The following is a 21,628-nucleotide window of genomic DNA, read 5'->3' as shown; positions in this document are numbered from 1 at the left end:
CTGATATATGAACACTCTCTTGGAGTAGTCAACTCAGTGTTTTGTTTTAAGGTGATGCATGTGAATTGATTCCTTTCCCTTGTCACCTTGTCTAACAAACCGACCAACTGTATAATTTGGGGGAAGGGGAGGGAGACTAGGTGCTTGTATTCACATGTGCAAACTAAGAGTAATAGTGGAGAATGAAGGTGTGATTTAGTATATTCTAGCATACTAGTGCTATGTTAAGGTAGTTGGCAAAACAGTACTCTTAGCTGTGTTCTGGAAGGGATAAACTTAAGGTTTTTCATGCTTTTAAAAATTCAGCTTAAAGAAATTCAGTTGGAAAACTTGTCCAACAACTTGGACAGTTGCTCCAATGAAAGATATCACAAAAAATCCTTTCCCCTTTAAAAATTCATGGGTTCTTCCCTCTAATGTAAAGAAATCCTACAAGACAAAGGATTGCCCAAACTGTTTCGTGAATCTTGTAATATGGCAAGGTTCTGCCTCTGTCCAGCTGCTTTACAGATTGGCCTAAGTAATAGTATTTAATACCATATTTTCTTGCACACTAATATGCACCTTGTTTTTCAAAGGTAAAATGAAGGGATAGAAAATTTGTAATAAGCAATTTAGTAGCAGCAGCTACAGGGTTGAATCTGTGCATTGGTTTGCTGTCTGTGGAATGCTGCAGACTTTTTTGGTTTCACCTCTATGTACAGAGCCCTTTGTTTTTTTGCATATAATACACACTCCACTTCCCAACATCTGTCTGTTTTTTGTAGAAAAGCACGTTTTATGAGAAAAAATATGGTAGTATAGTGGTTAATATAGCACCCCCTCAGCAACCAACCTCAAATCCTTCCAACCAACACTTTTCAAAGTCCAAGAACGATGAGTCTTGCTGCTTATTCTGGAGGAAGAAGAAATGAGAGTTCCAGAGCTGAGAGTTGCTCATAGAAAATGCCTGAACAATAGTCCCCTTCTTATAAACCAGTTTGGCCGAAGTACTTCTCCTAATCACAGCTGCTCTATGGGCTAGGAAGAGAAATTCTTGCTCTTAAAACTGCAGACAGGTATCATGGTTAGTGCCTACTAAATTCTCATTTCAGGCTGAATAGAGTACTTGATTCAAGTAATGTTTGTTAATAGTTAAGGGTACAATGTCATTCAGCTAAGTTTCAGTTGTAGTCACAAGTGTGGGAGCTCCTCAGTGATCAAGTAATGAATGTTATTAGCTACTGCTCTTGCATTGTGAACTGAAAGATATAATACTTGTTTGCAGACAATCTGAAAGAAAATACATATAAATCAAGGGTCCAATAATGTTTACAACCGTGATAAGCAGTCAAACTGGGATTAACAGAGCTGAATGATAAGGAATTGTCCTACTTGGATGAGCAGAGAAGTTTCAGGATTCCAGTGGTTTTGATTTATATGTTAAGGCTAAGTCAGGGGTCTTCTGTATAATTATATGGAAGTTTTCAAGATGGAAACAAAAATGAACCCTTTAAATCTTCAGTTACATGTAATTTGGGAATATTTGATCCTTTGTGCTGGTACTGAGATTTATATGTTTTTACATCCTGGGTTAACGAGATACACAAATCTGATAGGCATGCTCTTTTATGGAAAAGAGGTGGAGGGTCATAATTTTCGACCGATTCAAAAGGAGGAATTTTCTGAAGTTAACTTCTTCACAGCTATGTCTTTGGGGAGTTGTAGGTTAGATCACATTTTGACAAGGCTGTTGCAGTGACTCTTACTGCATTGGCAGGTAGGGGAGAAGACCATCAATTCTAGCTTGTGGGAGATCTAGTCACTGGGCTGCTAAAGCTCACCCTGTATCAATCCATTTGCAAGTAGGGTTATATTTAACTGTATTTGTGTTTCTATTTTAGCCACCATTTTTAAACATTTTATTACATCACATTTATTACAGTACAAAAACCTCAGCCAGTGGACAACCTTTAAAATAGCTTTGCTTAAATTTAATTTCAGTATTAAAAAAGATAAGCAAAAATCTCTGGTACAGGTGGTATTCTGTGTCTCTGAACTTGTTGCAGTACCTTTCCCAGTTACAAGTTTGATAAATGCGCTTACCATACTTGCTATGCTAACCATTGTGTTCCAAACTTGGGGGTAAAACCGACTTGGGTTACTCGGTGGTTAATGCTTCTATTGCTGCTTAGGATATTTCAGTGGTTGGGGTATTAAGTGGGAGGATCAAAGAGAAGGAAATAACCTTTTCTTCCCATCCTTCTTCTGAAGGAGAAAGGAAAAAGAGATTAAAGCAAGGTTATTGTAAGAAATGGGGAAGATATGAGGCATTAAATAATGAACAATACTAATAAAATTTAATGTTTGAAAGAGAAAAGAGACGCACAAAATCAAAAGAAGTTAAAATTAAGTATGGCATCCAAAAGCTTGCTTAAAGACTGTCTTTATTAAATCCATTTTATGAAGAACAAAAAACACTATGACTAAAACTTCTTTCTATGTATCCCAAATCAGGGGAAAAATACATTAATCTGAAAACCATTTGTGGAGTAGCCTTAGGGGTTTCTATGTTCTTGAAGTAGGAGTGCCTTGCCAAACAGCAACACCGTTTTGGCCAGTAGCCACTTACCTTTGTATTCCAAACTTCATCTGGCCCAGACAAAATCCTTATGACAAAACTTGGTACTAAAAGGATGCATGGGGTGTTATATATTATGTCTGCAATTAGTATTTACCAGTTCTGCTTTTGGGCATTATGCCCAGTGTGCAATGACATTTCTTCTCTGCCTCGATTTCCCTAGTAGTTTTTTCAGAACTTAAGGAAATTCTGTCCGTTATAGTTGTGAAAGGAACCTTCTGTATGTGATAGCATATTACTTTTATACCGAGGCTGCACATAGCTTTGGGTGGATTTTGATAGCTACATTATCTGAAGATGCCATCAGCACTGAAGTAATGGGCCTTTGCCATTTCTGCGTGTACCAGTCCCAGCTAGTCCCTGCCTGTGCTCTACTCAGAACCTGCATAGGCGGAACAGGGCTTCCCTGTAGTTGTGCCCCCTTGGCTTACTCTCTATTTTTGTGTACAAACTGTTGTTGCTCAGGTAGTGTGGAGGAGGAGAAAGATCTACAAGAGCTATTGGGAGGTGGGAGTGAGGTGGAATATAACAGGAGCACTGGTGGGAGAGGAAATTGAGCAAATATGGAAAACCTGCCAACCTGTTTGTGTTGAATACTACATTATAAGCAACAGTTATAAGCATTATAATTCTTACAGTTGTAAGCATTAGGTAAGCTTAAATAGAGGCATTGCTAGCTCTTACTCTGTTTTTGCAATTTGTAATAGGGGGATTTAGCAAAGGCACGCAGGGCACTTTTGCACCCTGGTTGGTGGCATGAGGGGCCAGTATTAGTGGTTGAACTGCTGGCAGCAGTGGTGGAGGCGGAGGCCAGGTTAACAGTACAGTGGCTGTTTTTGCATGCCTTCCCTCCCAGCTTGGCACCTGGGATTTGTTTCCTTGTTTCCCCCCTTCCCTCCTTTCCCTCTTTATCTATACCAGTGGCATTTAAAGGCTTGGCTATCGGTCCCACTTCCCAATTTGTGAAAATCAGCCACTCAGTAGGTGCATCTGCACATGTGCTTTACTATGGAGTAGACTAATTATCTCTGTAGCAAAGCATCACTGTCTACATGTGCACCACTAATGGGGCCCAGTAAGCTAATTAACTCCACCATACATAGTACTGTGAATCTTATGGTGGAGTAATTTACTGTACAGAAATGCACTGCGGGCATAAATTGCTCCTGGTCAGCATAGCCAACTGGAGGCCTGCTCCGCCTCAGCTCAGATTGCTGCGGTCTTGGGCACACATGTTGTACCCAGGATCAGTTTACTCTGCCTCAAACTGTTTCCAAGTTGGCTCCACATTAATATTCCTGTGGATGCTCTGGATTGAGTGATCCTTAGATCAGTGTAATTTAAATGTAGTGGGGGAGAGGGGGAGGGTGGAAGAAATTTTACATGTTTTGGTTCAGCTTATATATAGATAAGCCCAAGGAAATTCTCTTCTGCCCTTTTGGAAGACTGCTTCTCTCTTTGTTTCATCTTCAAGTTGCTTAGGAAAACTTTCACTGTACCTTGCCAGTGAAAATTGGAAAGGCAAGAATGTTTCATGTTGATATGTAAAACTATTTTTAAAGGAAGCATTACATTTCTTTGCAACAAAACTTAGTAGTTTTGTTTAACTTCGTAGTTCCAAATGACCATGCCAGGAGGCGCTGAGCCAAGTGTTTAATTTCAGGATTCATTCTACTGTAGCAAGTTGGCAATAACCTGAAACATTTAACAGGGGCTGTAGTTCATGCTCCCTTTAATCTTATAAGTCATTTGTTTGTGTAAACAAATAAATAAATCTCATTTTTCTTTTAACTGTGTGTTGAACTGATTTGTTACAGTATTAAAAATGTACTTAAACTTCTCATGTAGCTTCTGAAGGACAGAAATCTATGTGGGTTGGTTATAGATGTTGAATTTCATGTTAAGCATTTGCATGGTCCATCTTTACTTTATAATTAAGATTATCAGATTTTAATTTCCTTATAAAATAGTGCTGAATAAGAAAAAAAAAAAGTTTCCACAAAACGATTTTTTGTGAAAGGCAGAATAGCCAATGGTAGTATTTGTACCTGTTGCATTTTTATTGGTTAGCTTAAATTTTATGCATGTTTAGAAAATGGTGTTTGTTAATATTGTCAAATGCTATTCATGTATTACGGAAACTGCAAAATGATATTCTCGCTGTAATAGTCTTAGATTTCCACATACAGAATGGCAAAACTATTTTACTGTTACTTTGTTAACAGATTCTGAAGTGCTTTGGATGTGGTGATGAAAAATATGTCATGAGTACCTGCAACTGTGCCTCTTTCATCTGCTACCCTACATGTCCCTGATGCATTGAGTAGGAAATTTAGAAAGAAATCATCTATCCAGATTCTAACCACCTTAATTTTAGGAGCTACTTTTTACCTAAATTTGCTCAGTCTGACAAGGAAATTGGGAATACTCTTTCAGATGCTACCCTTGATATGCCAGACATTTATGTTAAAGTAGAGCCACACTACACTAATGCACGAAACTGCTAATACTAGATTTCTTCTATTAATATTGATCACGGCAGTGGGTAAGCGGTACTTCCCATGTAAAAACATCTGAAAAAAATGCTTAAAGAATAGCATTAATATTTTAAACCCAGGCTTTCAAAATTGAGGAAATGCAAGAATTAATGCCTGTGCAACCTGAATTTGGTCCCCTGATTTGCATATGTTAATATAATACAGCCTTAATTATACAATCCTGTCATCTTTTTTTTCATAGTGCCGTGCCTCATTCAGTGCAAAAGATGGGTCTGTTCTGGGGATAAATTAGGCTTCTGTAGCAAAGGACCTTGTTGCCTATAGGACAACTGCCTCATTCATTGCAGAAATTGTAAGATGTATGGCAAATAAAATGTGAATTTGGAGGAAAAATGATTGTCTCATGGTTAAAGCAATTGAATGTAGCCCTGGAGAAGTTGATTCTATCCCTGACTTTTGTCAACGTATCTGTGAACTGAGTCATATAGTTTAAACCAAGCATTTTGGAGGCAGTTACCCATTGTGTGTTTCTTGCTTTTAGGTTGCTCTATTTAAGAACTGTTATATATTTTAGTTGTGTGTTTTGTCCAAGGTCATTTGTTTGCCTAGGCTAGTCCAACCAAAAAGCCCACAAATTCTACCACTGAGACCCATGCTTATCAGAAAGATTTTTCAGAAATATTAGAAACTTTGAGCAAAGAAAGAAACTACTGTTAGCAACTGGTATTCTTCTTTTGTGTGGACTAGTACCAGCAGTAGATGAGAAGCACTGCTTGCCAGTGGATTTTCTTGCAGTAGTAGAATAGAAAAACTTGAGAATCTTGGGTTTCATGTCAGATTCTGGAGAGAAAAGTATGTCTTTACTAGTCACAAAATCTTCTGATTTCCTTGTGCTTGTCATCTCTGGACTGCCTCAGTCTCCAGATTCTTACTCTGATATACTATGCTTTTCCTCTCAATTCAGTTTCAGCCTCTCTGCCCAGCTGTTTCCTTGTACAGACTTTGAGTCCCAGTTCCTCCATCCTTAATTTTGCTCCTATTCTTTTCCGTCACTTTTCGCTATATGTTTTTTCCACTATTCTGTTCTCCCCACCCCCAAAGCTCTGTATCTCACATTTTTTCTTTTCTTCCATCTCTTTCTTCCAGTTTCTTTGTTCTTGGGGTCCCCCATGGCCGACTTGTTCATTCATCTCTTCCCACATCCCCATTCTCCACTCCTCGCTGTCATCTGCTTCTTCTCTAACCTCGTTCCCATAGATTCAGCTCTTTTTATGTGTATTTAACACACTACTTCCTCTTCCAGGCTTCCTGGGGTCAGGAGGGAGGAGTCTTGAGAACAGTTACCTTGCCCTCAGTTTCTCCGTCTGGTGTCACAACAAAAAAAAAAGACAGTTGTAAAGAAAGTCGTGCTTAGATGAACTCCTTTCTCAGGCCCAAGTCCTTCCTTTCTCATGTCCTTGTGACAAGGTATTTAACAGAATTTGCAGATTTGTTGGAATCTGACAGCGCTGCACTGTGAGCACTTCTACTGTGGCCTCAAACTTGTGAGTCCTGGATGTCAACCGTGTACCTTAGCACCCATGCCACCCAACCCTGTTTCAGCCCCAGGTGGGACAAGCTTAATTTCTTTGTGGGAGAAGCTCAGTTGCAGCTGTGAGGGAGCTCTAAGACATCTATATTGAGCATGAATCACCTGAGATTTTGAAAGGTTATAACTTGGCCAGATTTGCCCTTTTGCCCCTCTGGAACAGCAAAAAACCCATACTTCTCTCACTGCTGCCGAGTTCTGGTCCATGTTCCAAAGCATGGAAGAAGTGTAGATTCTCAAGAAAGTAGCTGCACATTTTTTTGATATTGGAAAAACAATACATTTTTCCCAACCTGGTGCTCTGAAACAGCCAGACCATCTTTGTTGAAACTTTCTAAAAGAAATCGACCTAATAAGACAGTTAGATTTGGAAATGTCAGTGTGGATAACTGAAGCCTGGCAATGTGTTAAATGATTGAAATCAGCATATTTATAATGGGAAATGTTATGCATATTTAAGTACATGCCATACTTACCACTCAGTCCATAATTAAGTGTTTATTCCCTTTGAAAGATCTTTCACTAATTCTTTCACATGTTATCATTTGGATTTTTTTGTGCTAGAACAGGTTAATTTTCTATAACTAGAATCCTGTTAGGTTTTGGTTTTGTTTTGGAGGTTTTTTCTTTGTTGCGGGATGAAATACCAACCCAGTATTGTGTTTTTTTCCTTTTCTTTTGCCTGAATCCATTAGTCCTGCTGCATTACAGCAGTCATTATTATTTAAGTTTCTCTAAATATCTTGGGGGCGGGCGGGTGGATTTTTACTTGTAGTCCCCTTGAGACTGATTCTTTCCTGACTTGTGTACTGTGTTGTCATTCACCCGTGCATAAAGTGGATATGAAACACACTTTCTGAATTGTTAGACAATGTTCTTTCGGTAAATCTCATATCTTCTATTAGACCAACTTACAGAGTTGGAAAAATTCTTCTTTGCAAGCTTTTGGGTACAAATACCTTTCGTCAGGCCGAGGAGACATCTGCAGTTGGTCTGTGCTATTCCTGGATGGAATGAATAGTAGTATTTCACACTTATTTTGTTCAATTATAGTGGGCAGTGGAAAACTGAAACCCTCGTGTTCAACAGTTCGTGCTGCAGTGTGGACTTGCTGTTTTTCATCATATCCTTTAGGAAATGTTTTGGTCTTGAAAATAAAGTATCTGAATTGAAATGAAAGGTAAAGATACTTCAGGCCGTGGGAGCTTATGCATGGAATTTCCATTCCCTGTTTTTGTAACAGCTTTTGTAATTCACTGTAGCACAGGACATTACTTTACCTGACATGGTTGCGGTGTGCTTTGAATATTTTTATATAATGGAATGTTTATATCTCAATAGTTTCAGTAGAAAACTATTGTGGAAGGTAGTAGCTTCTGAACAGCAAAACTGCAGGGTATCAGAATAGTACTTATTTATCCTGTTTGTTACACTCTTGGACACAAGCCAGAGTGGTGTTGTAAGATTTTGTGTGCAAATGGTGAGCCACTGAAAAGCTTCAGTGTGTTACTACTGTTCAGAGACAGGAAAGGATTTGGATATTCAGCAGTAAAAGGAGCAGCAGCGGCAACAAGCAGCAATAGTGGTAGTAAAGACAAGAGCAGGTTCCACAGTTAGCTTATTTCTCAGTGTGAGTCAGTGTGTACATAGCTTCCCAGCTAGCTGCCAGAAGGAGGGAACTAAAACTGTGTATTGCAAAATATTGAGGTTTCATGTTTAGGATGCTAAGTCATGTGATTTTACTATATCTTAAGTTGCCAACTTAGCTTTACTCTAGAGAGCATCCATTGCTGCAGTGTTTTTTGTATTTTTTTTTTTTAAAAAAAAGGAACGAAGAAAAGAAAATTGTGCAATGTGTGTTACTGCCTACACCATGCCGAGGAGACACTTACCAGTAAATAATCTGTGTATTCCAGAGGTAAGATATTGTTTCTGCTTTCCCTGCACAGTGCTGCTGCAGCACGGAGCCGATCCGAACATTCGGAACACTGATGGGAAATCAGCCCTGGACCTGGCAGATCCTTCAGCAAAAGCTGTACTCACAGGTAAGATACGTAAGTCTCTAGGTAATTGTTTTCTGTACGTGGTTGTTCAGCATCTTAAAACCTTCTGCCTTTTGTTTATTTACCATATAAAGACAGGAAAAATGTAGGTGTTGTTATCAGATTCTTTACTGAGTTGATGTAGTTGTCATTAATTGCGATGCAGTCAGAGATTAGAATTTATTTGTTTTACTTCTTACAGTGAATTCCAGCACTAGAAGACACAGGTCATTTATTCACTGTATTTTTATCAGTACCCTACATATGGGTTGAATTGCAGACCTTCCACCTCTGCAAAAAAATCAGGTTTATTTTTTTTAAGACCTTCACTATTGAGCAGGCAAGGACATTTGTATTACTATAAAAGTAGGTATGATCTGAAATACAACCTGCTACATTATTGCCTGGATCAATAGTTGCATTATTTCCTACAAATTAATGTGCTGCCTCTTCCTCTTCATAATTTGTCATTTAGAATTCTTTGTCATCCATCAACTGTTCCCTTTCTATGGATTATTAACCATAAAAGAATATTTTATATGAAAACATTTTACCTATGCAATTATTTTTCTAGAACTGTGTTTTTATATAGATATATATAAATATTTAGATAGTTCTAAATAGTTTACTATATCAATTAACATTAAAATATAAATGTAAATCCTGTTTAGCTGTATTTTGAGAATTCATGTATCATCTTGTCCTGGCTTGGTTCTGAGTGAGTTTTGTGAAAGAGAGGATAAATGAAGTAAGCTTAGATAAAAAGATTTGATTAGGCAAGGAGTGAAATTAAACAACTGATCCTGACTCTAAAAAAAACAAACAAAAGAGACAATCTGCCCCCTAAAAAATACCAAGCCATTTTCTTCCCCCCACCTCCCCCACAGCATTTTGTTGATTTGTCTTTACCCTTTTCTGTCCTGTAGATTTTTAGCTGATACACTAATGTAAGCTCACATTCTTTTTTCAGACTGTACTCAGGCGCAGAACATCGAGCTGCCTTCACATTTGGTTAGAAAACATTTTCCCTACCTTTTTCCCAGGGCAGTAACTATTCCATAATATTCACTGCAGAGCTTTAGATAACTGAGAGTTGCTTTTTTTAACAAAGCACTTCAAACATGTAAGAGTTAGTTTAATTACTCAGCATAAAATTTAAACAAACTCTTATAGTCTTTAACACTAATATTAACTCTGATAATCAGGTTAATCTGATTTTTGTCAGTTAATAAAAGGGTAGAGTTATACAAACTCTGAACACAGGTAACTCCATTAGGGAATCAAAGTGAGTGGAAACAGATTAACATATATAGAACATTTAATTAAAACAACTTCGAAAATTTACAGGTTTGGGACTACTTTCTCAGCAGCTCTTCAGGGTCTCCCAGAAGACCAACTGCAGGTGGCAGCAAACAGAATTAGGAAGAGTTTTTACAAAGGTGACCTCACTGTGAGGCTGGTTCACTCACCATTTTAAGTCCATGGGAATCTTTCTGTTAACTTCAAGCGGCATTTATTAGGCATCATGCACTTGGTGAAGGAGAAAACAATCTGTAATAGCAAATAGGTATGTGTGAGCTGGAGGAGGCCTGCTGAAAGTAGCTTATAGCAAGCAGTAATTGCATTATGGAGCAGTTCAGACACAGTTTGTTTTGCCTTGTTCCCTTCTGCAGGAATACCGAGTTGTTGTAGTACTAGGGGGTTATGTTTCCAAACTGAAGAGTGCTAAAGGATCACATTGAAACCCATCAACTTCAAATATAAATAGAATGATAGTTGCTTTTTTCTCTTCCTTGGTGGGTTAAAATTCAGTTGTTTTAATTGATCACCTTAGCAGGGAAGGTTTGTAGTTCATCAGCTCTGTCCTCAAGGTGGCTCTAGGCTGTACTGGTTGGCCTTTGGCTTTTGAACTGGACAGTGTACATGTGTTACAGCTGTTTTTACTGGATCCGTATCATGTTTTCCAGCTGAAATGTGACACAATATATTAAAAAGGCTGCAACTGGAAACCACCTAAATTAAGCCTTTCTTGTAATGACTTAATTTTTGTGGAGATGGCTCATCTGTAGTATAATTTCTCTGGTAGGCTTTTATTTGGTATTTTATCTCGTAGGCATGCATTTCTGATATACGGTACCTTCTGAGGCTCTCCTCTTCCCTCTGGTTCAAGGGGATTTGAAGAGAATTTTTTCATGCATCTAGCTTCAGAACAGTCCTTGGCAGTAGCATCCTTCTTCAATCCAGTGTAGCAAACAGTGCTTTAGGAGGCATTAAATAAGAGTAATACTAGGTTGTTTATTTAGCATTGAATACTACAAATTAAGTTATGTTTTAAGCATTAAGTGTAGGCCTAGCACTCTGAGTAAGGGCAAAGATAAACCTCCCATTGGCTTTAATTGGAATGAACTTAGACCAAACCTATGTTCTTCATGATGCTTATATGCTTAGAGAACTCACTTCTTAAAGTGATGTTTTCCCTGTAGTATACTTTGGATACCTTTACCCCCCCCCCCGAAAACAACCCTCCCAAAAAACCCTCAACTGTACACCTATTATTACCCTTCTCAGTGCATTGATGATAGTGTGTATGAGTGTGAGATTCTTCTTACATGATCAGTTATTTTGAAAAAGTATTTACAGTAAAAGCTGTGTTAACTAGCACTTTATTAGCTGGAAAACTATTAACCGGCGTCCAAGCAATGCAGCAAAAGCAAAACTGGAAGTACCACTTCCGGAGGATTTCCTGTTTTGCTGCTGCAAGCTGAGTTTTTCTTTGCCACTTTTCCAGCCTATGGCCCAGGGCAAAACAGCCTGTGCTGGGAAAAAACAGCCTGCACAGGGTCCTCCTCCATGTCCCCTGGCACACTGATGCTGGGGAGTACACTAGACAGTGCACATTTGATTAACCAGAATATTTGATTAACCGGCATCCCCCATTCCCAGGGGATGCTGGATAACAGCTTTTACTGTAGTAAGTTTCATGCATTAATGTTATGTGCTGTTGAAAGTAAGCTTCAGTAGTGACCTTTTTGTGAACTACCAATTAGAAGGAGAAAGTAACAGAGAGAAGTCATCAATTTGCTGGCTAAACCATAAAATAAATACTTCAGCTAGACTTATGATAGAAGAAAAACCCTACATTTGCACAATAATGGGAGTTTCAGAGTTTCTTACTACGTAAATTGCATTTCCAGCAGTATTAGGCAAGGTGGCAGCAAATTTATATCCACGGTGATGCTCCACCATCCTTGTGTCCTAGTCTAGGTGAGTACATATAGTACCTTTTCCTTCCAAGTTAATATAATGCAATGACTTTAAGTTTCTCTTCTACAATTCCTTACAATACGTTTTTGTACAAATGAAACGTAATGCCAAGGTATGGGCTGATTTTATAATAAATTAAACTTCAGACCACCATTTCCAAAATTGCAGTGAAATATAACATTGTTATCTGTTTAATGGGTTATACGTAGGGTAACCACATGTCCCAGTTTGGCTGGGATAGTCCCAGATTGCATAGGCTGTCCTCGCATCCTGGCTGATTAGTAAAAATTTAAGCAAAAGTCCTGGATTGGTGCCTGCCCACACATACCTGGTCCAGCTCTTCCTGAGTTATTGCTGGAGGCGGGGGGCAGACCGAGCTGGGCATTGTTTGTTCCTTCTGCCCAGGGCAGGGATCTGGTGGGGAGTGGGGAGAGTCCTGCTGTGAGTGCAGGCTACTTACCCATGTCCAAGTCATCTGCTTGAAGCCTAGTGGAGTCAGTATCCGGAAATGGCTACCGCCATGTGGAACCCAGGTGACAGCAAGGTTTCTCGGTTGGGCAGAGGGGAGGGAGACAGAATGGCTTGGACCCCTGCCCTGAGGAGAGTGGATGTCTCTCCCCCCTTCTGCCCACCCACTTGCCAGGGACCAGTGTTTTGAGGGAGGTTGGGGGATGGATCTGTGCTCTGCCATAGGGCTGTGGCCCTGGCTGGCTCCGTCCCCCTAGGCCCAGGTGCTCTGTACGATTCAAATTAAAAGTTCAGTTAGTTACTTTTTATTGCTCCTGCCTGGTGCACCATGCCACTTCGCCTCCATTTGCAGCAGTGCCACTAACCTGGGGGAAGGGTCAGTGTCCCAGATTTCCCATGGTCCCATATAGTCACCCTAGTTATAGGTGTTAAACAACTAGCTTTAGCACTTGAAAATTCTAATATTATAAAAGCCTAAGTCTGTCTGTCTGCCTGTCTGTCTGTAACATTTTATTCACACTCTGAGTGGCTGATGGAAACAGCCAGTCATAGTGCTCCAAGCTTGGGGGAGCACCACCATGATTCCAAAGCCACACTGAGGACTGGATAGAGGGTGGGGGAGCCGATGCCAGCACTGCTGGCCTTAGCTCCTCCACTCCACTCCCTGCAAGAGGCTGAACAGCAGCAGCATGGGGCGTTAGGTGGCAGCACTCCATCCCATCCCCCTCCTTGTCCCTGCCCCCCTGCGTTCTTGATGGGCAGTTGGCTAGTAATTTCATATTGATCCCGTGCATGGACACTATTCTTCTACCTTCATTGAAAAACAAGCTTTCTTCTGGATATAACCGCATCATCTGTACAGTAAGTGAAGTGTTTAATGCCTATAGTTTGTGTTATCTCTGCTTTGTTAAATTTATGTCTGTGTTAACAAAATACAGCCACCAGACTGTTCCACCAGACTGGCCAAAGAAGGTCTATTACCATTTTCCTGTAAAGCTCAAATGGGGATTTAGTGTCTAATTTAAAATACCCTCTGTCTAAGAAAACAAAGTAGGTTATATGTAGGGTGGCCATACATCTTGGTTGAGCTTGGACAGTCCTAGATTTTGGAGGCTGGTGATGGTCAGCTAGTGAGAATTAAAATGAATGTTCTGGAAACTCATGGGTGCGGGGCACCGTCTGATGGGGAGGCAGAACAGTGTAATGTAGCATGGTATACCAGGCAGGTGGGCAGGAAGGCACCACAATTCTGCCTGCGCCTCTGTCTGGAGCAGTGTTGCTGACTTGGGAGAGTGAATGGGGGGAGGGAGGTGGTGGAGGCAGTGTCCCCTATTTCCCGGATTTTCTTGTGGTCAGCCTAGTCAAATGCATATATTCTAGTCTTCTGGAGTAATTTCTTAGCCAACTTTTTCTAGAATGTAAGCTGTTTTTAAATTTGTAACTTCAGAGAGGGACTGATGTTTGTTTAGCAGTTTTCAGAGCGGGCCCAAATCCTCAATAGGGCTTCTGAGAACTACTGGAGAGCAGATGATATCAGCCCTTAATCATTGCACTGGTCTGCTTAGCTCCACTCTAAAGAGTAATATTCCTTTAATATTTCTTTTATGTGGTAAGTGTCTAATTAATTGACAAAATTCACTACTTGTTTTAAATTTTCAGGTAATTTACCTTCCCCCTCTTATTGCCTGCTCTTCACAGATGTTTCTTGCATGTAATTTGCCCCTTTGTATTTGTTCAGTTGCCAAGCCTTGGAATATAAAATAGACTTCTTCATAGGCGATGGTACTAGAAAGGAGAAACCCAAACCTGAACATCTTTGGTCCTTTCTCCAGATGAAAGGAAATTTTTTAAGGAGATTGTTCCTTGGTTATTAACTGATTTCACTTTCCAGGTTAAAATGTACATAGGTGGCAGAAGGCAGGTACTAGCTCGGCTTAGCCTCCACCCCCCAAAATGCAGGGCAGTGGTAGGGCCACAAGGCAGCCTGGCTGCATCAGGGTTGGGGAGGGGTGCACACACAGCAGTGAGGGAGGGAGTGGGGTTGAGACAGGTGCTGCAGAGCCGTGGTGGGGTGTCGGACTGAACCATGAGTGGCTCGTTCGAGGGGTGTGGTTCCTGCTGCTATGTACATCCTAGGTGGGCATGAGGGGCATGTGCCTCGGGATCTGTGTGGAGCAGGGCAGGCTGGGGCTGGGGCTGTTGGCCTCTTCCTAGTGGCGGGGGGGGCTGCACCGGGGTGTACTCAGGGCAGGTGGAGGCGGTGCTGGGAGGGAAGCCGTGGGGGTGCTGCCGCCACTGCAAAATTTGCCATAATCCCCCTGTAGTTGCTTCCCCCCTCCCTGCACTGGGCGCCCCCTGGAGAAGCCATTCACAGCTGTGTCCCATGCTCCGCCCTGGTTGTGCAGGGCCTGCCCCTGCCCCACTCTCTCCCTCACCACTGGTGGGGGGGCATATTGAGGCCTTAGTGATGAGGGAGGGAGCAAGGCACAGGCAGGAAGCAGGGGCTGGGATGAGTGGGGCCCTGGCTGGGCTGGGTGGTAGGATAAGTGGAGGTCTGGGGGCTGTGTGCCCCGCTGATCTGCACATGGGGTGGGAGGTGACTACTGCTGCAGATTGGGCTTTGCTCCCTGCTGCAGCTGTACCACGCCCCCTGCCTGCCAAGTGGCAGGACCCATGTGGCGTTGCACAGGGTAGCAGGGCTCAAAGCCTAGCATGGAGCAGCAGCCGCCCCTACCCTGTGCACAGATCAAGGGAGTGGGGGGGCCTCTGCTTGTCCTACCCCCCAACTTGACCAGGGCCCCACTTACCCCAGCCCCTGCTCCTGCCTGTGCCCATTCCCTCCCTCACTGCTGGGGCCTTGAACTGCCCTCCCCACCTCTTCCTCCACAGATTTACCTGCTTTACGCATGCGCTTAGCGCCCCCCCCCCCCTGTAATTTTTTCTCCCTTTGCCTGTGGTGTGAACCGTAATCTTTCTACCTCTATGAAAAATGCATCTTTTTGTAAAAGAAGAATGTGTTGCTTGTATCATCATTTTTAGTATTTCTCATGCTTGTCATCTTGTATAAAAAAAAATTATATTAGAAATATAACTGGGTACGGTAGTATAATTGAGTTAATACTACAGAAAAGCGTTAGCAAGTATTTTTGTCATGAATCATTAGCTACATAAGCTTCTTAGTTTAAGCAAGTGGTTCACACATGGCACAGAGCCTGAATTTGCAAAAATATATATTATCCATGGATAATTTGATCAGTAAAAAGTGAAATATGCAACAGATTTTGATGATTTACAAATAATTTACTTAACTTTCGAGAACAGCAAAATGGACTTTCAGTTTTATTAACTGTTTTTTTTCTGTTTTCAAGTAACTAGTAGGAGAGGGGAACCTTTCACTCTTTTTATTTTTCTTTTCTTTTTCTTATGATGTGCCATCTTTTTTGGTTTAGTCTTGTTAATACCCCAAACCAGTTCCTCTGAGAGATGGAAGAAAACGTCTGAAAGACAAAGGAATTTCACATTTCCCTTAAAGTGCTTAGGTGATCTTTAAAGTGTTTTCCTTGACAACAGTTGATTTTTGAGCTAATTGGAGTCTGTTTATCCACCTACCAATGCTTCATTTCTTTATACCAATTCTTATATATTAGTGTATACTTTGAAGGCACATTGTAGACCACACATTATGTCTTAAAAAGCAGGATCACAAATTTCAGTAAAAAAAAGAAAAGCATTTTTAACCATAGAAAAATGTAGACTTTGGACTTCATCAGACCATTTTTTGCCACCTCTTTTTATGCAATATAACTCAGCTGTCGGTTGAATTGTCTGCAGTGATATCTTGGTTTTTTTTCCTGTGTTCATATATACTGTACAGTCTAGTACAGTCCTCTGCAGTTTAGTATTATGCCCTTCACTGTGCGATACTTATGTTAATCAACATTGGGCAACAATAGCAATGACATGTGTTCTAACTTGGGTTAATCAGTATAGTAGAAGACTGCAACACTTCAGAGGAACCTAATTTTGGCAAAATCTGCAGGTCACATAGGCTACTTCCCTCTCTTCCATAGCAGTAAAACGATTGAACACCAGTATTATTCACTTTTGTGAGTACATTATTTTTATTATGTTGAGAATAGGTCACTTGTTCCTACTTTGTTTTTGTCTTTAACCAAGTATCTCCCTCTCACTCCACGACTATGTTGTGGCACAGATCCTTTACTTTCTACTGTGTCACAGCATCATGGCTTATGTATCCTAGTGTGTCAAATGTGTGTTTTGCTTCAGTAGAGCAATCCTATTCCACTCTTTCATTGGGCAGCCTCATCTGCCTCAGTGGCATATTTTATTTTGTCTTGGGGAGGGGCATAGATCTTCCATTCTGATCTAGGTCTTCCATTAATAATCTTATGTGTCTCTAGAACGTATAAACAATGCCAAGTAGGTCACACTCAGGGAAACAAAAAATGCTAGGCAAAGGTTGTGTGTGTGAACTCCCTGGAGTTCAGATATCTAGCTCAGGACTGCAGATTATGTGCCTCCATGATCTTAGGATCCTATTGAAAGAGGAGGAAGATCACCCATTTGCCTTTTGCCCATTAGCTTATGGGCAAAGTCACCCAAGAAGTGGGTGACTTAGGTTACTGGCCCTACTGTAAGGGTAGGCAAAATACAGCCCACAGTCCTGATCTGGCCTACCAAGGGATTTTATCTGGCTTGTGGCAGGTCTCTCAGCCCAGACGGGGTGGGGGGGAGAGAGGGAGGCAACCTGGGCTGTGGCACATGTAACCAGTCCTGCTGCCCCTGAGCGTGCAAAAGGGCTGGGGTGGCATGGTGGCTAGACTCTACTTTCTTGCAGCCCTGATGGCAGTGGTTCTTTCCAGATGCCAGTGCTAGTGTTGCTGCCGCTGCTGCTACGAGATCTGCCCCTGCTGCCTGGGCACCCCAGCCTGTTTGCCCCACACCCACTGCAGGTGGGTGGGCGGTTAGGGTCTCCTTAGAGACTGGCCCTGGACACCCACAGGCAGGGTGTGCTTGGCTAGGAGGATGGGATAGAGCTGTGGGTAGGCAGGGAGCAAGCAGCATCTGGGAGTGGTATGGCTGGGGCTGGGGCTGGGCCTGGGATTGCAGGGTGGTGACAGTGCAAGGCTAGAATTGTGGGGCTGGGCCCAGGGCAGAGCTGCAATCCTCTACCTGCACATCCCTGTGATGGGAGATGCTTCCACAGGCGGGGTGTGCAGGGATCGCAACTTTGCCCTGGGCCCCAGCCCCATGCTGTCACTGCTCTGTGATCCCGATCCTGGCTGCAAGTCTGATGTTGTTCTCTGCCCACCTGCCCTTGGCCCCATCTCATCCACCTAGCTGAGTGTGCCCTGCCTGCATGAGCCCCAGGCCATTTCCCATGGAGACCCCAGGATCACCAGGCAGTGACAGTGTAGGGTTTGGTCCTGGGACAGAGGCTCTTAGGGAGTTTAGATGAGCTGTTGTGAGCTGGGGTGGGAGTGAGGGGTGGGGAGAAGGATGCTCACTTGGCCCACAACAGCTCACCAAAACTCCCTAAGTGGCCCTCCAATTCAGATAATTGCCACTTGTGCTCTCCTGAGTCTGTGTGGGTTTGGATCTATATCTCTTATTTCTTAGGAAAAAACCTTAACCACCAGGTTATGGGCATTCTTCATCCCTCCTACAGTAATTGGGCCACCATAGAGAAAGAAAGGAATTCATTGTGCTCACTGCTTCCTATTCTGCCTATGCATTTTGCTTAAACTAAAGTTGTTGGATAAAATGGATAAACAGCATTTAGGGTCAGGCCTAGAAGCCAAGGTGCTTTCCCTCCCAAGTCTCATTACTTACAGCAGCTTCTGTAGGTCACTAGTTTCTTCAGACCTTTCTCCTAGTGGCCCAGCTTCAGCAAGAGGGGTAAATAGTCCTTGTAGCTTGGTGGCTTGAGCAAACTTTCCCAATTCCCAGGAAAGTGTGGGCTTAGAACTCCTCCTTTCTTGGCACATGCCCTGCCCACTAGGCTTTTGGAGAAAAACTAATGGATCATACTTCTCTTCCTTTTCACTGTTTTTTTGTGACTTAGGCACTTTAGGCTAAGATGATCCATTGCAAAAGTAGACACATTACCATATTCCAGGGACTCAAGCAGGGTAGAGTAAAGCTACACTTAGAGAATCCTTTATGTCTTTACTACCTCCTTGTCACACCGGGGATCCCTGGTGAGAAGCAGCAGCGTGTCTGCTTGTTCCTAGTCTATCTCTGCTTATGTCTTTGGAAGGACTAGTGGTAAAATGTTTAAGTTAATTTCTACCATTTCAGATATTGGAACAATGATGGATATTTTTTGGCAAGGAGAAAATTACTTTTTTTTTCCTCTTTCCCACCTGTTTGCATCTCCACAAGTACCAGAACAGTCTCTTCCTTTGCTACTTAAAATTCCTTTTTCTAAAATGTATCTGGGAAATTATTTTTGTATTTTACTGGAGTATTTTAATTCATTATGCTTTCATTATTTGATTATATAAGCAGTGCTTTATATTTTCTTTTCATAGATTGATTGACATTAGGGCTGGAAGGAATGTTCGAAGATCGAGTCCAGCTCCCTGCCCCCTGACAGGAAGTCAGCAGGGATCATAGGATCCCAGTAAGATAAACATCCAGTTGTCTCTTGAAGGTGTTCAAAGTAGGTGCTTGAACCACCTCTGGTGGCAGTGTATTCCAGACCTTATAGTTTCATAGTTTCTAAGGTTGGAAGGGACCTGAGTAGATCATCTAGTCTGATGCCCTGCCATGGGCAAGAAAGAATGCTGGGGTCAAACGACCCCAGCAAGGTGTTCATCTAACCTCCTCTTAAAGACCCCCAGGGTAGGAGCCTGCACCACTTCTCTTGGAAGTTGGTACCAGATCCTAGCTGCCCTGACCATGAAGTAACACCTCCTGATATCTAGCCTAAATCTACTCTCTGCCAGCTTGTGACTGTTATTCCTGGTTACTCCTGGCAGTGCTCAGGGGAACAGGGACTTCCCCAATGCCTGCTGATCCTCCCTGACTAGTTTGTAACAGGCCACTAGATCCCCCCTCAGCCTTCTCTTGTGGAGGCTGAACAGGTTCAGGTCCCGTAGCCTCTCCTCATAAGGCCTGCCCTGCTGACCCCTGATCATGTGACCTTGGGCGCTTGGACAGTAAAGAAGTTCTTCTTAAGTCCAGCCTGGAACAGTTATTGAGGAGTTTGTGACCGTAAAAATATTTCAAAATAGGCAGTTCCAGTAATTCTTAAATACTGTACATATCTGTTCCTGTTTCAGCTTTCTGTTTTCTGTGGATGAGCTTTTCTTAATCACTATAATGGGTGGCCTTTGCATACTGAGTACTTGATAATATAGATTAGTTTGTTTGGATACAGAGTTAAAGTAGTGCCCAGAGGTTTGCCTCTAGGTGACGTGTTAAGATTATGTAATTTAACTTTTTCATTTACTGTATTTGGCTTTGTGCATAGATATGATAGAATTATTGTGATAACTTTTTTTGTAATAGGCTTGGTTTTTAATTAAGTTGTTAACGTGGGAGAAGGAAGGGAGGTCCCTTTCATCCTGGTCCTCTATTTAAAATCCAGTGAGCAACTGTAACATCATTTTAGCCAGTGAGACTACTTGGGCATACAAAAATCAGTGGTGTTTAACCTAGCTTGGTATATTTTCAGATGCCATTTCAATATTGGACAGTTTTATTTCAAATTGGCTTGATTTTTAAAAGGATTGAGCATCTGTAACTTCCAGTGAAGCCAGTGGAATCTGTGGATACCCAGCTATGCAAAAGTAGCCCTAAATGTTGCACAGAAAAAACATTTAAAAGGATAAGTTTGCAAAGTTAAACAGTCTGATTAGGAAGGGTTAGAAACTGAGAGCCTCAATTTCAAATGAAATTCAATGGAACCATTAAATTCAACAAAATATGACAAATATTGAGTTCATTACATTTAGAGTTGTATAACTGTTTCCATTCTAATCCTTGTTTTAAGTCATTCATAAATGATATTTTAGCTTCCACAGGAGCTCGTAATGCTTCATCTACAAAAAGATAATTTTGGAGGAGAAGAGTTAAACTGTTCTTGAATTGAAGGAGGGGGGAACACGCCCTTTAAAATGTTTATAAGGAACTTTCTTTTTTAGTTATTTTTATTACTCACATAAAGTGTGTACTTAAGGAAGGTTATGCGACACCCACATGACTAGATAATTTAACTGGATAGCAAAAAATAAACTTCTATATTTTCTGAACTGGTAGTGATCACTGCACCTCTTCCAGTTATTTTAAAATGTGAAGGAAGTGAAATAAAATGTTCATACAACCACACAATTTGTGAGGCTTGTTCTGCATCTGTTAACATGGGTGTGCAAGGGGTCCCTCCCTTTTTTTACCCTTTCAGAGAACTGCATGAGTGAGTGATGATAAAGATATTGTACATAAAATTTTTCTTTTCTTTTGTTTTTAAATAAATCTTGTAGTATCGTTATTGCTTTGCCTACACTAGAGTTTAAAGATGTAATTGTTAGCATGTGCTAATTAATCTATTTTACCAGTGCATTTGGAAATTCTAATGTAGATTAGATTATGCATACTGAAGGTGAACCAAGTTGCCTTGAGTTGTATCCTAGGTTCACTAGGTTGGCTGAACTTGACCAGCCTATCACATGTTAAGGGCACATTGTCTTCACTAGACTTTTCACTTATGTTAATTGCAGCACCAGGGCTAACACCATGTCTTTATTCCTAGTCTAGACATGGTCAGAGTGTCTTGACCTGGTCAGCCAGGTCCACTATTTCTGATTTAAAAACCAAGCAGAAAATTTTGGTGTTTAGACCTATTTAACTTCAAAGCATAAGCATTCTTTGGAGAGAGAATATCTTTCTGTTGAAATGTTAACATCTTATTCTTAGTCTCTTTATTTAAGGTATTTGTCTTGGAGGCCACTCTTTTTAAAAGTCCTCCAGGTCTGTTCCAAGAAGGAACAGATTTCTGTTTCTGAAAACAAGCAAAGGATCTTATTGCTTTCTTTTACCCTCCAACATTTTTGCAAGATCTTTGCTCATTGAAAAATCCTGTAGAGGTAACCTTTCAGGATTACAATGTTTAATGATGCTATTC

At 41.3% G+C, this 21,628-nt stretch overlaps 1 protein-coding gene across 1 annotated transcript in view; it reads left to right on the top strand.

Moving 5' to 3' along the window:
- The window catches only part of TNKS (tankyrase), a 264,147-nt gene that overhangs the window by 68,354 nt on the left and 174,165 nt on the right, over window positions 1–21,628 (top strand). The window contains exon 3 of the mRNA XM_090036890.1: window positions 8,656–8,751. Within this exon, the coding sequence (XP_089893016.1) occupies window positions 8,656–8,751 (96 nt within the window). The remainder of the gene's footprint in view (window positions 1–8,655; window positions 8,752–21,628) is intronic.

Source organism: Crocodylus siamensis, chromosome 2, assembly GCF_052110815.1.
Source record: "Crocodylus siamensis isolate JL-2025a chromosome 2, ASM5211081v1, whole genome shotgun sequence".
In the NCBI taxonomy this organism is placed as follows: Eukaryota; Metazoa; Chordata; order Crocodylia; family Crocodylidae; genus Crocodylus; species Crocodylus siamensis.
The sequence above is the reverse complement of the archived record's forward strand: the minus strand, read 5'-3'. Positions and strand labels throughout refer to the sequence as shown.